Source organism: Ranitomeya imitator, chromosome 5 (genome assembly GCF_032444005.1).
Source record: "Ranitomeya imitator isolate aRanImi1 chromosome 5, aRanImi1.pri, whole genome shotgun sequence".
NCBI lineage: Eukaryota > Metazoa > Chordata > Amphibia > Anura > Dendrobatidae > Ranitomeya > Ranitomeya imitator.
Genome location: NC_091286.1, coordinates 665,990,678 through 666,002,652, shown reverse-complemented (window position 1 = coordinate 666,002,652; position 11,975 = coordinate 665,990,678). Strand labels below are relative to the sequence as shown.

At 42.2% G+C, this 11,975-nt stretch overlaps 1 protein-coding gene across 1 annotated transcript in view; it reads left to right on the top strand.

Annotated features, from left to right (window-relative positions):
* The first annotated feature begins 11,789 nt into the window (after positions 1-11,789).
* The window catches only part of LOC138638727 (cytochrome P450 2K1-like), a 58,731-nt gene continuing 58,545 nt past the window's right edge, over positions 11,790-11,975 (top strand). The window contains exon 1 of the mRNA XM_069728258.1: positions 11,790-11,932. Coding sequence (XP_069584359.1) covers positions 11,866-11,932 — 67 coding nt within the window. The 5' untranslated portion in view covers positions 11,790-11,865. The remainder of the gene's footprint in view (positions 11,933-11,975) is intronic.

Below are 11,975 nucleotides of genomic sequence, written 5' to 3'. Positions count from 1 at the left end.
AGTCAAGACTGGCACACAAGCAGAAAGGCCAATATTAATCTCCCACTGTTTTTTTTGGTTGTTTTTTTTTTTTTTTTTTCAGGGAGACTTTAGAAAAAAAAAAATAAAAAAAATATGATTTTATCAGGAAGAATTTAGAAACCAAATAAAATAAAATGATTTTTTCAGGGAGAATTTATAAAACAAATAAAAACAAAAATAGGCGTTCTATGGCCCACTGACTGAGAGATGACGCACACAGGAGTCAGGAGTGGCACACAAGCCCAGAGGCCAATATTTTTCTACCAATGATTGATGTAGTTATTTTCTCTGGTAGATTTTGGAACCCAAATCAAGGAAAAAAAATATAGGCTTTCTATGGACCACAATTGGAGAGAGAGAGAGAGAGAGAGAGACAGATGGCACACCCAGGAGTCAAGACTGGCACACAAGCAGAAAGGCCAATATTAATCTCCCACTGTTTTTTTTGGTTGTTTTTTTTTTTTTTTTTTCAGGGAGACTTTAGAAAAAAAAATAATAAAAAAAATATGATTTTATCAGGAAGAATTTAGAAACCAAATAAAATAAAATGATTTTTTCAGGGAGAATTTATAAAACAAATAAAAACAAAAATAGGCGTTCTATGGCCCACTGACTGAGAGATGACGCACACAGGAGTCAGGAGTGGCACACAAGCCCAGAGGCCAATATTTTTCTACCAATGATTGATGTAGTTATTTTCTCTGGTAGATTTTGGAACCCAAATCAAGGAAAAAAAATATAGGCTTTCTATGGACCACAATTGGAGAGAGAGAGAGAGACAGATGGCACACCCAGGAGTCAAGACTGGCACACAAGCAGAAAGGCCAATATTAATCTCCCACTGTTTTTTTTGGTTGTTTTTTTTTTTTTTTTTCAGGGAGACTTTAGAAAAAAAAATAATAAAAAAAATATGATTTTATCAGGAAGAATTTAGAAACCAAATAAAATAAAATGATTTTTTCAGGGAGAATATATAAAACAAATAAAACCAAAAATAGGCGTTCTATGGCCCACTGACTGAGAGATGACGCACCCAGGAGTCAAGACTGGCACACAAGCAGAAAGGCCAATATTAATCTCCCACTGTTTTTTTTTTTTTTTTTTTTTTTTCAGGGAGACTTTAGAAAAAAAAATAATAAAAAAAATATGATTTTATCAGGAAGAATTTAGAAACCAAATAAAATAAAATGATTTTTTCAGGGAGAATTTAGAAAACAAATAAAACCAAAAATAGGCGTTCTATGGCCCACTGACTGAGAGAGAGAGAGAGATGGAACGCTTAGTACTGGCACACAAGCCCAAAGGGCAATATTAATCTCCCTTTTTTTTTCAGGGAGAATTTCTAAAACCCAAAAAAAAAAAAAAATAGGCTTTCTATGGCCCACTATTTGTGAGAGAGATGGGACGCTCAGGACTGGCACAGAAGCCCAGAGGCCAATATTAATCTCCCTTTTTTTCTGGGAGAATTTATAAAACCAAAAAAATATTTAAATAGGCTTTCTATGGCCCACTATTTGTGAGAGAGATGGCACGCTCAGGACTGGCACAGATGGCACGCTCACAACTGGCACACAAGCCCAGAGGCCAATATTAATCTCCCTTTTTTCAGGGAAAATTTATAAAACCAAAAAAAAAATTAAATAGGCTTTCTATGGCCCACTATTTGTGAGAGAGATGGCACGCTCAGGACTGGCACAGATGGCACGCTCACAACTGGCACACAAGCCCAGAGGCCAATATTAATCTCCCTTTTTTCAGGGAAAATTTATAAAACAAAAAAAAAAATTAAATAGGCTTTCTATGGCCCACTATTTGTGAGAGAGATGGCACGCTCAGGACTGGCACAGATGGCACGCTCACAACTGGCACACAACCCCAGAGGCCAATATTAATCTCCCTTTTTTTCAGGGAGAATTTATAAAACCAAAAAAAAAAATTAAATAGGCTTTCTATGGCCCACTATTTGTGAGAGAGATGGCACGCTCAGGGCTGGCACAGATGGCACGCTCACAACTGGCACACAAGCCCAGAGGCCAATATTAATCTCCCTTTTTTCAGGGAAAATTTATAAAACCAAAAAAAAAATTAAATAGGCTTTCTATGGCCCACTATTTGTGAGAGAGATGGCACGCTCACAACTGGCACACAAGCCCAGAGGCCAATATTAATCTCCCTTTTTTCAGGGAGAATTTATAAAACCCAAAAAAAAATAAAATAGGCTTTCTATGGCCCACTATTTGTGAGAGAGATGGCACACTCAGGACTGGCACACAAGCCCAAAGGCCAATATTAATCTCCCACTGTATTTTTATCAGGGAGAATTTATACACCCCACAAAAAAAATACAGAAAAATGAAAAGGCTTTCTATGGCCCACTATGTGAGAGAGATGGCACACACAGGGATGGCACTCTAGCAGAAATGCCAAATTGCCAATCTTAATCTCCCACCAAAAAAAAAAAAAAAAAAAAAACAGGGAATGTCCTACAATTACTATCTCCCTGCCTGCAGTAATCTCAGCCAGGTATGGCAGGCAGCAATAAGGAGTGGACTGATGCACAAATGAAATAAAAAGTGTGGACAAACAAAAAAGATAGCTGTGCAGAAAGGAAGGAACAAGAGGATTTGTGCTTTGAAAAAAGCAGTTGGTTTGCACAGCGGCGTACACACAGCAATGCAGCTATCAGGGAGCCTTCTAGGGCAGCCCAATGAGCTACAGCGCTGAGGGGAAAAAAAAAAAAAAAAAAAACTTCCACTGTCCCTGCACACCGAGGGTGGTGTTGGACAGTGCAAATCGCTGCAGCACAAGCGGTTTTGTGGTTAATGGACCCTGCCTAACGCTATCCCTGCTTCTGACAAAGCGGCAGCAACCTCTCCCTAAGCTCAGATCAGCAGCAGTAAGATGGCGGTCGGCGGGAACGCCTCTTTATAGCCCCTGTGACGTCGCAGACAGCAAGCCAATCACTGCAATGCCCTTCTCTAAGATGGTGGGGACCAGGACCTATGTCATCACGCTGCCCACACTCTGCGTTTACCTTCATTGGCTGAGAAATGGCGCTTTTCGCGTCATTGAAACGCGACTTTGGCGCGAAAGTCGCGTACCGCATGGCCGACCCCGCACAGGGGTCGGATCGGGTTTCATGAAACCCCGACTTAGCCAAAAGTCGGCGACTTTTGAAAATGTTCGACCCGTTTCGCTCAACCCTACTCACCACACCTCTAGATAAGTTCCTTAGGGGGTCTACTTTCCAAAATGGTGTCACTTTTGGGGGGTTTCAATGGTTAGGCACATCAGTGGCTCTCCAAACGCAGCATGGTGTCCCATTTCAATTCCAGTCAATTTTGCATTGAAAAGTCAAATGGCGCTTCTTCGCTTCCGAGCTCTGTCATGTGCCCAAACAGTGGTTTACCCCCACATATGGGGCATCAGCATACTCAAGACATATTGTACAACAACTTTTGGGGTCCATTTTCTCCTGCTACCCTTGATAAAATAAAACAAATTGAAGCTGAAGTAATTTTTTTGTGAAAAAAAGTTAAATGTTCATTTTTATTTAAACATTTCAAAAATTCCTGTGAAACACCTGAAGGGTTAATAAACTTCTTGAATGTGGTTTTGAGCACCTTGAGGGGTGCAGTTTTTAGAATGGTGTCACAATTGGGTATTTTCTATCATATAGACCCCTCAAAATGACTTCAAATGAGATGTGGTCCCTAAAAAAATGGTGTTGTAAAACTGAGAAATTGCTAGTCAACTTTTAACCCTTATAACTCCCTAACAAAAAAAATTTGGTTCCAAAATTGTGCTGATGTAAAGTAGACATGTGGGAAATGTTACTTATTAAGTATTTTGTGTGACATATCTCTGTGATTTAATTGCATAAAAATTCAAAGTTGGAAAATTGCAAAAGTTTCAAAATTTTTGCCAAATTTCCATTTTTTTCACAAATAAACGCAGGTACTATCAAAAATTTTTTACCATTGTCATGCAGTACAATACGTCACGAGAAAACAATGTCAGAATCACTGGGATCCGCTGAAACGTTCCAGAGTTATAACCTAATAAAGGGACAGTGGTCAGAATTGTAAAAATTGGTTTGGTCATTAACGTGCAAACCACCCTTGGGGGTAAAGGGGTTAATATATGAATAGGCGCTAGGGAGCAGAGAAGCACAATAGAGACTTACCTGGAATAAAACAGAGATACTAAGAAAAAGGTTGTGCTAACATGATGGCGCTTCCCCGTTTTGTTCTGTAGCTATCCCAAACCATTCTGTAGCAAATCTAATCATGGCAGACTAAGACGGCCTGTATAAAAGATAAGTATTATTTTCTGCATTTACAGAGTAGATATTTGCTGGTCAGAGTGCACAGCTCTTCCGGGCTAGGGACAGAAAAAGACACTGCAGCTGAAAAACAAGCAGACGACCATGTTATTGATTGGAGAGTGATCTGACAATACTTTGGATTGCATTCGAGCCAATGTATGTTAGTCTATTTAACAGTGCCCATGTCCAATTTCATTCTCAGACAGTGCCTTTCAGAGCAAAAATTTGAAGAAAGCTCGAGTTTGATCCAATATTTGGATCACAGTTGACGATGCAAGACAAAGAGTCCATGGAAAACAAAGGATTACACTTGAATGACATCCAAGTGCAGTCCGATTTCCATGGACTGACAGAATGGACAAGATGGAGAACTTTTTATCTCCATGTTCTCCTCATCTGAGAGAGTCAGATCACACTATGACCACAGTCTGTTAAAACTGTGATCAGAATGTGATTCACATAATCGGCCAAACTCTCTAGGACGAGAGATAATACCGTCATCTGCACCTGCCCTTAGTTGTATCAGTTGTATCAATAGCGACACAGAGATACGAAAGGTGGCATCAGAGTGTAATTGATTGATGTATCCACACATTTCTTTTCACTTTTTCAAAGCAAAAGCTTGGGTTCAATTTTCCTTTAACCCTCCATTTTACTCTTTCTACCTCTCTTTCTCTTTGCTCTCTTTCTATATATTTTTTCCCTGTCTTTCTCTTTTTACATCTATTTACTTGGCTTGAAAGTCAAATTTTTGGGAAATATTTGGCAAATATGGCAAATTTAAATTTCAAAAGGTTTGATCATAACCAGATAGCTAGATAGAAGAATAAAAAAATGGTGCAGCTCCAGGAACAGCAAAAAATGGAGGCAGTGGGTGCAAAGCCACCGAGGCAATACCAAACAGTGATACTATCCAAGCAAATAGAGGCAGCTCTCCAAGGTCAAAAAGTATAAATGCTTTATTGACCCATTGTGATGGCAACATTTGTGTCATGAAGCTGCAGTGCAATACAGCGCAACTTACACCAGGGGGAGTTTAATAGGGGTGCGAGACTGCACACACTGAGCAGCTAAACAGATGCCACCTAGTGGCAAAAGAGTAGTCAGAAAAAGCCAAGTCAGGACACAAGATAACACGTCAGTACTCAGTACAAAAGGATTAAACAGAAAGCATAGTCAGGACGTAGCAAGAGATCAGGGCGAGCAAAATACGGTACAATAGGGACAAATCAAGACAGAGTCAATAACCAAGCCAGGAGTTCAGCATCAGAGAATCAGTCAGAACAGACAAACGCAGGAAAAAGGCAAACAGAGGGGGATTACAGACACAGGACAAGTCAGGGTTTACAGCAGGATAAACCAAGGGTTTCCAGAGTCAGGTTCTCAAGCCGAAGACAGAACTATAACTGACACTGCCAGCAAGATTCATGGGAGCTAAATAGCAAACCCGAACCCAGAATGAGGCATAGCAAAGTTAACCCTTGATATGATCCGTCCAAAAAAGGGCAGACACTGATAAATCCTGGAACAGATCATGACATTACCCTCCTCTTAAGGAGGGGCCACCGGACCCCCAGGTTTCCCAGGATAACGTGCATGAAATGCCCGGACCAATCGATCAGCATGGACAGATCGCGCCAAAACCCAAGATCGATCCTCAAGTCCATAACCCCTCCAGTGGACCAAATACTGAAGTGAACTACGGACCATACAAGAATCCATGATCCGTTCAACTTCAAACTCGGTCTGACCATCCACAGAGACAGGAGGTGGAGGGGATGGAGGTCCGGCGGAAGATGGTACAAAGGACTTAAGAAGGGATTTATGGAACACATTGGGGATCCGAAGTGACTGAGGAAGGCGTAAATGAAAGGCAACTGGATTGACCACCTCAGTGATCTTGTAAGGACTGATAAACCTAGGACCAAGCTTAGCAGAAGGAATCTTTAGACGAATGGTCTTGGTAGACAACCACACTTTATCTCCTACCAGAAATATAGGTCCTACAGAACGTTGCTTATCAGCAAAAAGTTTATGTTTGCCCTGAGCCTTCCCAATGTTCTTCTGGACCTCCCTCCACACCTCCCCCAACCATTGCACTGCCGTATAAGCCCCTGGACATCCTGAATCCAGCCTAGAAAATTCACCAAAATGGGGGTGAAAACCGTAGTTACAGAAGAATGGAGAGGTGCTCGTGGACTGGTTAATCCGATTATTAAATGCAAATTCAGCCATGGGCAATGAAGAACACAAATCATCCTGCTGAGACGTATAAAGACACCTCAAAATCTGTTCAAGTGACTGATTGGTCCTCTCCGTCTGCCCATTGGTCTCAGGATGGTAAGCAGAGGAAAAGGTGAAACAAATACCCAATCTTTTACAAAATGCCCTCCAAAAGTTGGACACAAATTGTACCCCTTGATCAGAAACCACACTCAAAGGCACACCATGCAGCCGTACCACGTGCACAACAAACAATCTAGATAGTGTCTCAGCATTAGGCAATACTGCCAGAGGTACAAAATGCGCTTGCTTACTGAATCTGTCAACCACTACCCAGATTACAGTTTTGCCATTGGAGGGAGGGAGATCAGTGATAAAATCCATGGACAAATGAGTCCAAGGTCTATACGGAATTGGCAATGGCACCAATTCCCCGGCCGGCTGGTTATGGGAGCTCTTAGCACGGGCAGAGGTATCACAAGCAGACACAAACACAATGATATCAGAGTTCATGGAGGGCCATCAAAACAGCCTAGCAATAGCTTTCCGGGTGGCAGAGATCCCCGGGTGACCACTAATAGCAGAATCATGGAACTCACGGAGAATCCTCAATCTGTACTGAACTGGGACAAAAAGCTTATTGTCAGGCAAAGAGGGAGGAGCAAGAGACTGAGCCTCTCGAATCTCCTGCTCCAATTCAGAGGATACCCCTGCAACAACCACCCCGTGCTGAAGAATGGAGGAAGGAGGTTCGGGGGGTGATATTGGATCAAAACTGCGAGATAAGGCATCAGCCTTGACATTCTTGGAACCAGGCCGAAAAGTGATTGAAAAATGAAAACGAGAGAAAAAAGTGACCACCTAGCCTGTCTAGGAGTTAACTGTTTGGCAGTTTCAATATAAGACAAGTTCTTGTGATCAGTAATCACCGTGATCTGATGAACCGCCCCCTCCAAAAAATGCCTCCATTCTTCAAAAGCCAATCTTATAGCCAATAACTCCCGGTTCCCAACATCATAGATCCTCTCAGCAGAAGAAAACTTCCGGGAAAAAAAAGCACATGGTCTTAAGTTGGTCAAAGTAACGGGTCCCTGAGATAACACCGCCCCTACTCCCACCTCTGATGCATCCACCTTTACAATTAATGGTTTAGATGGATCGGGCTGAACTATTACAAGAGCAGACATAAAACACTTTTTTAATGTAATAAATGCTTCAACTGCCAAGGATGACCAAACTTTCAGATCAGCCCCCTTGCGAGTGAGATCGGTGAGTGACTTGACTACCTGAGAAAACCCCTTGATGAATTTCCGGTAATAATTGGCAAAACCCAAAAAACGCTGCAACCCCTTGAGGTCTCTGGGTTGCACCCAATCAACAATGGCCTGTACATTTCCGGGATCCATCCGAAACCCATTCGCAGAAAGGATGATCGCCAGAAAAGAAAGCTCCTGGACGCAAAACAAACATTTCTCTGGTTTAGCGAACAAAGAATTTCCCCGTAACCTGTGAAGAACAGCACGTAAATGACCAATGTGAGATTCTTTGTCACGCAAGATTACAAGGATATCATCCAGGTATACAACCATAAAGTGCCCGATAAAATCAGAAAAGACATCATTTATGAAGTTCTGAAACACCGCGGGCGCGTTCGTGAGACCAAAGGGCATGACCAAATTTTCAAATAGGCCCTCGGAGGTGAGAAATGCCGTTTTCCACTCATCCCCTTCCTGAATGCGGATAAGGTTATATGCTCCCCTAAGATCGAGTTTGGAAAACCACTTAGCCCCAGACAATTGGTTATAGAAATCAGGAATGAGTGGAAGAGGGTAGGTATTTCTCAACGTAATTTTATTTAGTTCCCGGAAATCGAGGCATGGACGTAAACCACCATCTTTTTTCTTGGCAAAAAAAAAATCAGGCGGCCACAGGTGAAACAGAGGGACGGATGTGACCTTTGCGTAGACTATCAGAGCAGTACGTATGAAAAAGCAGAGTTTTTCATAGCAGTACGTTCCGGGCCAGAAAGAGTGTACAAACGGGCTTTGGGCAATTTAGAACCCGGAATAAGATTGATGGTACAATCATAAGGACGATGGGGTGGTAAGACCTCAGCCTCTTTTTCGGAGAACACATCACCAAAGTCCTTTAGGTACTCCGGAATACCTTCCGGACAAATGGCGGACACACACACAGCAGAAAGACAACCATTGGAACAATTAGGACCCCATTTAACAATATCACGAGATCCTGAGTCTATAACAGGATTATGCCTCTGCAACCAGGGAAACCACAACACCAGTCCCGCAGGAAGATTATTCATAACAAAACATGAAATTCGTTCCTGGTGCAAGGAACCCACCTTGAGGAGGAACTCCTCAGAGACAAATCTAAGGACATTTTGAGCCAACGGTGTCTTATCAATGGCAACGATATGGATAGGAGTCTCTAGCCTAACTGTCCCTAACTTTAACTTGGACACCAACTATAGTCAATGAAGTTCATGGAAGATCCACAGTCCACAAATGCTGAGGTGGATGAAAAAACACCTCCATAACACAGGTCCACCTCTAGCAAAACTTTTTGACATGATAAAAATGGTACCTGAGTGTCTGGATGACCTCCAAGATCATCATCCAGACTCGGCAGCTTGTTACTTGATGGACAAGAGGGGCAGTCTTTCTTCCAATGTCCTGGATTTCCACAATAAAAACATAATTTCCCATCACGTCACCGTTTCCTCTCCTTCTCCTTGAAATTGATGGCACCAACTTCCATAGTCTCCTCAGACTTGACAGGCAAAATAGGAATCTCACACTGGATAATTCTTCTCTTCCGTAATCTCCGGTCCATACGAATGGCCTGAGTCATGGCCTCTACCAGGAAACTGGGTGGCGTATGAAGGGCCAGCACGTCCTTGAGATGATCAAAAAGTCCTCTCTCAAACAGGCATCTCAGAGCAGAGTCATCCCAGGACACCTCAACGGACCACCGCCTAAACTCAGAACAATACTGTTCAGCAGTGAGTTCATTCTGGGAGAGACTCATGATCATGTCCTCTGCAACCCTGACCCGGTCCGGTTCGTCATAAATAAGTCCCAAAGCCTCATAGAATCTATCCACAGACACACGTTCAGGGGCAGAAGCAGGTAAAGAGAAAGCCCATGATTGAGGTCCCTCCTGTAGTAAGGAAATAATTAACCCCACCGGTTGACTCTCATCTCCAGAAGATCGAGGTCTAAGAAAAAAAAAAGCTTGCAACTCTCCTTAAAAGTATGAAATCTCTCCCTCTCCCTAAAGAAGGCACCTGGGAGTCCGACAGTAGGTTTAGGAGAGTGCAAAGAGACATCCACTGAGTCACCAGGCAGGCCAACAACATGAGAGGTGTCTCCCTGCATGGTCATAACAGTCTCAGTCAGTTTTTTCTGTAAATGAGTATGAGACGTGACAAGGGACTGATGTTTCTTAGAAAAATCCAGCACCATCTGTGTCAGATTGGACACTTGATCCGCCAGGTTGCAAAGCGGATCCATGACCAGAGAAAAAAAAATTACAAAATCCCCTTTAAATGTGTGGTCAGTTATAATGTCATGAAGCTGCAGTGCAATACAGCGCAACTTACACCAGGGGGAGTTTAATAGCGGTGCAAGACTGCAAACACTGAGCAGCTGAACAGATGCAACCTAGTGGCAAGAGAGTAGTCAGAAAAAGCCGAGTCAGGACACAAGATAACACGTCAGTACAAAAGGATTAAACAGAAAGCATAGTCAGGACATAGCAAGAGATCTGTAAACCAGGGCAAGCAAAATACGGTACAATAGGGACAAATCAAGACAGAGTCAATAACCAAGCCAGGAGTTCAGCATAAGAGAATCAGTCAGAACAGAAAAACGCAGGGAAAAGGTAGACAGTGGGGGATTACAGACACAGGACAAGTCAGGGTTTACAGCAGGACAAACCAAGGGTTTCCAGAGTCAGGTTCTCAAGCCGAAGACAGAACTATAACTGACACTGCCAGCAAGATTCATGGGAGCTAAATAGCAAACCCGAACCCAGAATGAGGCATAGCAAAGTTAACCCTTGATATGATCCGTCCAAAAAAGGGCAGACACTAATACACCCTGGAACGGATCATGAAAATTTCGTTCCACCTCTGGAACTTTCTCAAACCCTTGGATTATGAAATTTCTCAAGCACTTGGGTTTAGAAAGTTCTGCACTTGGAACAAAATGACACCATCACAATAAGTCAATAAACCATTTATATTTTTGACCTGAGAGTGATGCCTCTATTTTCATGGATATTATTAAGGTTTGGATTTGCCTGGGGGCATTCCACCCACTATTTCCATTTTTAGCTGTTGCTGGTGCTGTACCATTTTTTTGCTATCATAGATGATAGATAGCTCTAGCTAGATAGATAGAGTTTAACACTACTCAGGTACCAATGAACCAGACATCTATATATATAAAATTGTCTAAGGGTTTTTCTGTCTGTCTATCTGTCCTGGAAATCACGCGTCTCTGATTGGTCCAGGCCGCCAGGCCTCGACCAATCAGCGACGGTCACAGCATGGCAACGATGATGTCATAAAGGTTGCCTCGACCAATCAGCGACGGTCACAGTCTGCCGCGAATTCTGGAATCATCATTGTCCATATACTACGGGGACATGCATATTCTAGAATACCCGATGCGTTAGAATCGGGCCACAATCTAGTACTGTATAGCTGACAAATCAGCACTATACCAGGGTGTCACAATGTAAAATGCTAGGAATGCTTCAGTCTTATTACATGGCCTTATTCACACCACAGGAACGATACCGTAGATAGACAGACAGACAGATATATCTATCTAGTGAATGGGAGCATATGGATATGTCCAGCACATATGATAAGATATATTGTAGAAATAGTCACAAAACTGTCACATACAGAAACATTTTAACACACTGTTATAACACTAATGCTATAAAACAATGCTAAAAGTGCTATTTTAACTACCAAGTTCATGCTATTTTAGAAGCTCCTTTGATCTGCTGCTTTGGCAAAAATTCATGTGAAAGCAATATTTACAAACACTCTCCTATTGTTAGCTTCTCTGCTCCCCTCCTCATGCTCCGTGTTTGCAACTAATGCTTGAATTTGAATTCTTGCTAGAGCAGCAGTTCAAAGTGGCTTCTCAAAGAACATGTTTTTTATGTATTTTTTACATTAGGAAAAGCCAAATCCTAAATTATACTTCACCAATGAAAACCTAACAGTCCTGGTGGAGGAGCTCTTTGAAGCTGGCATGGAGACAACCGCACTCACCCTTAGATGGGGCCTTCTACTAATGATGAAGTATCCAGAAATCCAAAGTAAGAGACCCCCTTTTTGTATGGAAATGTATCATTTTTACAT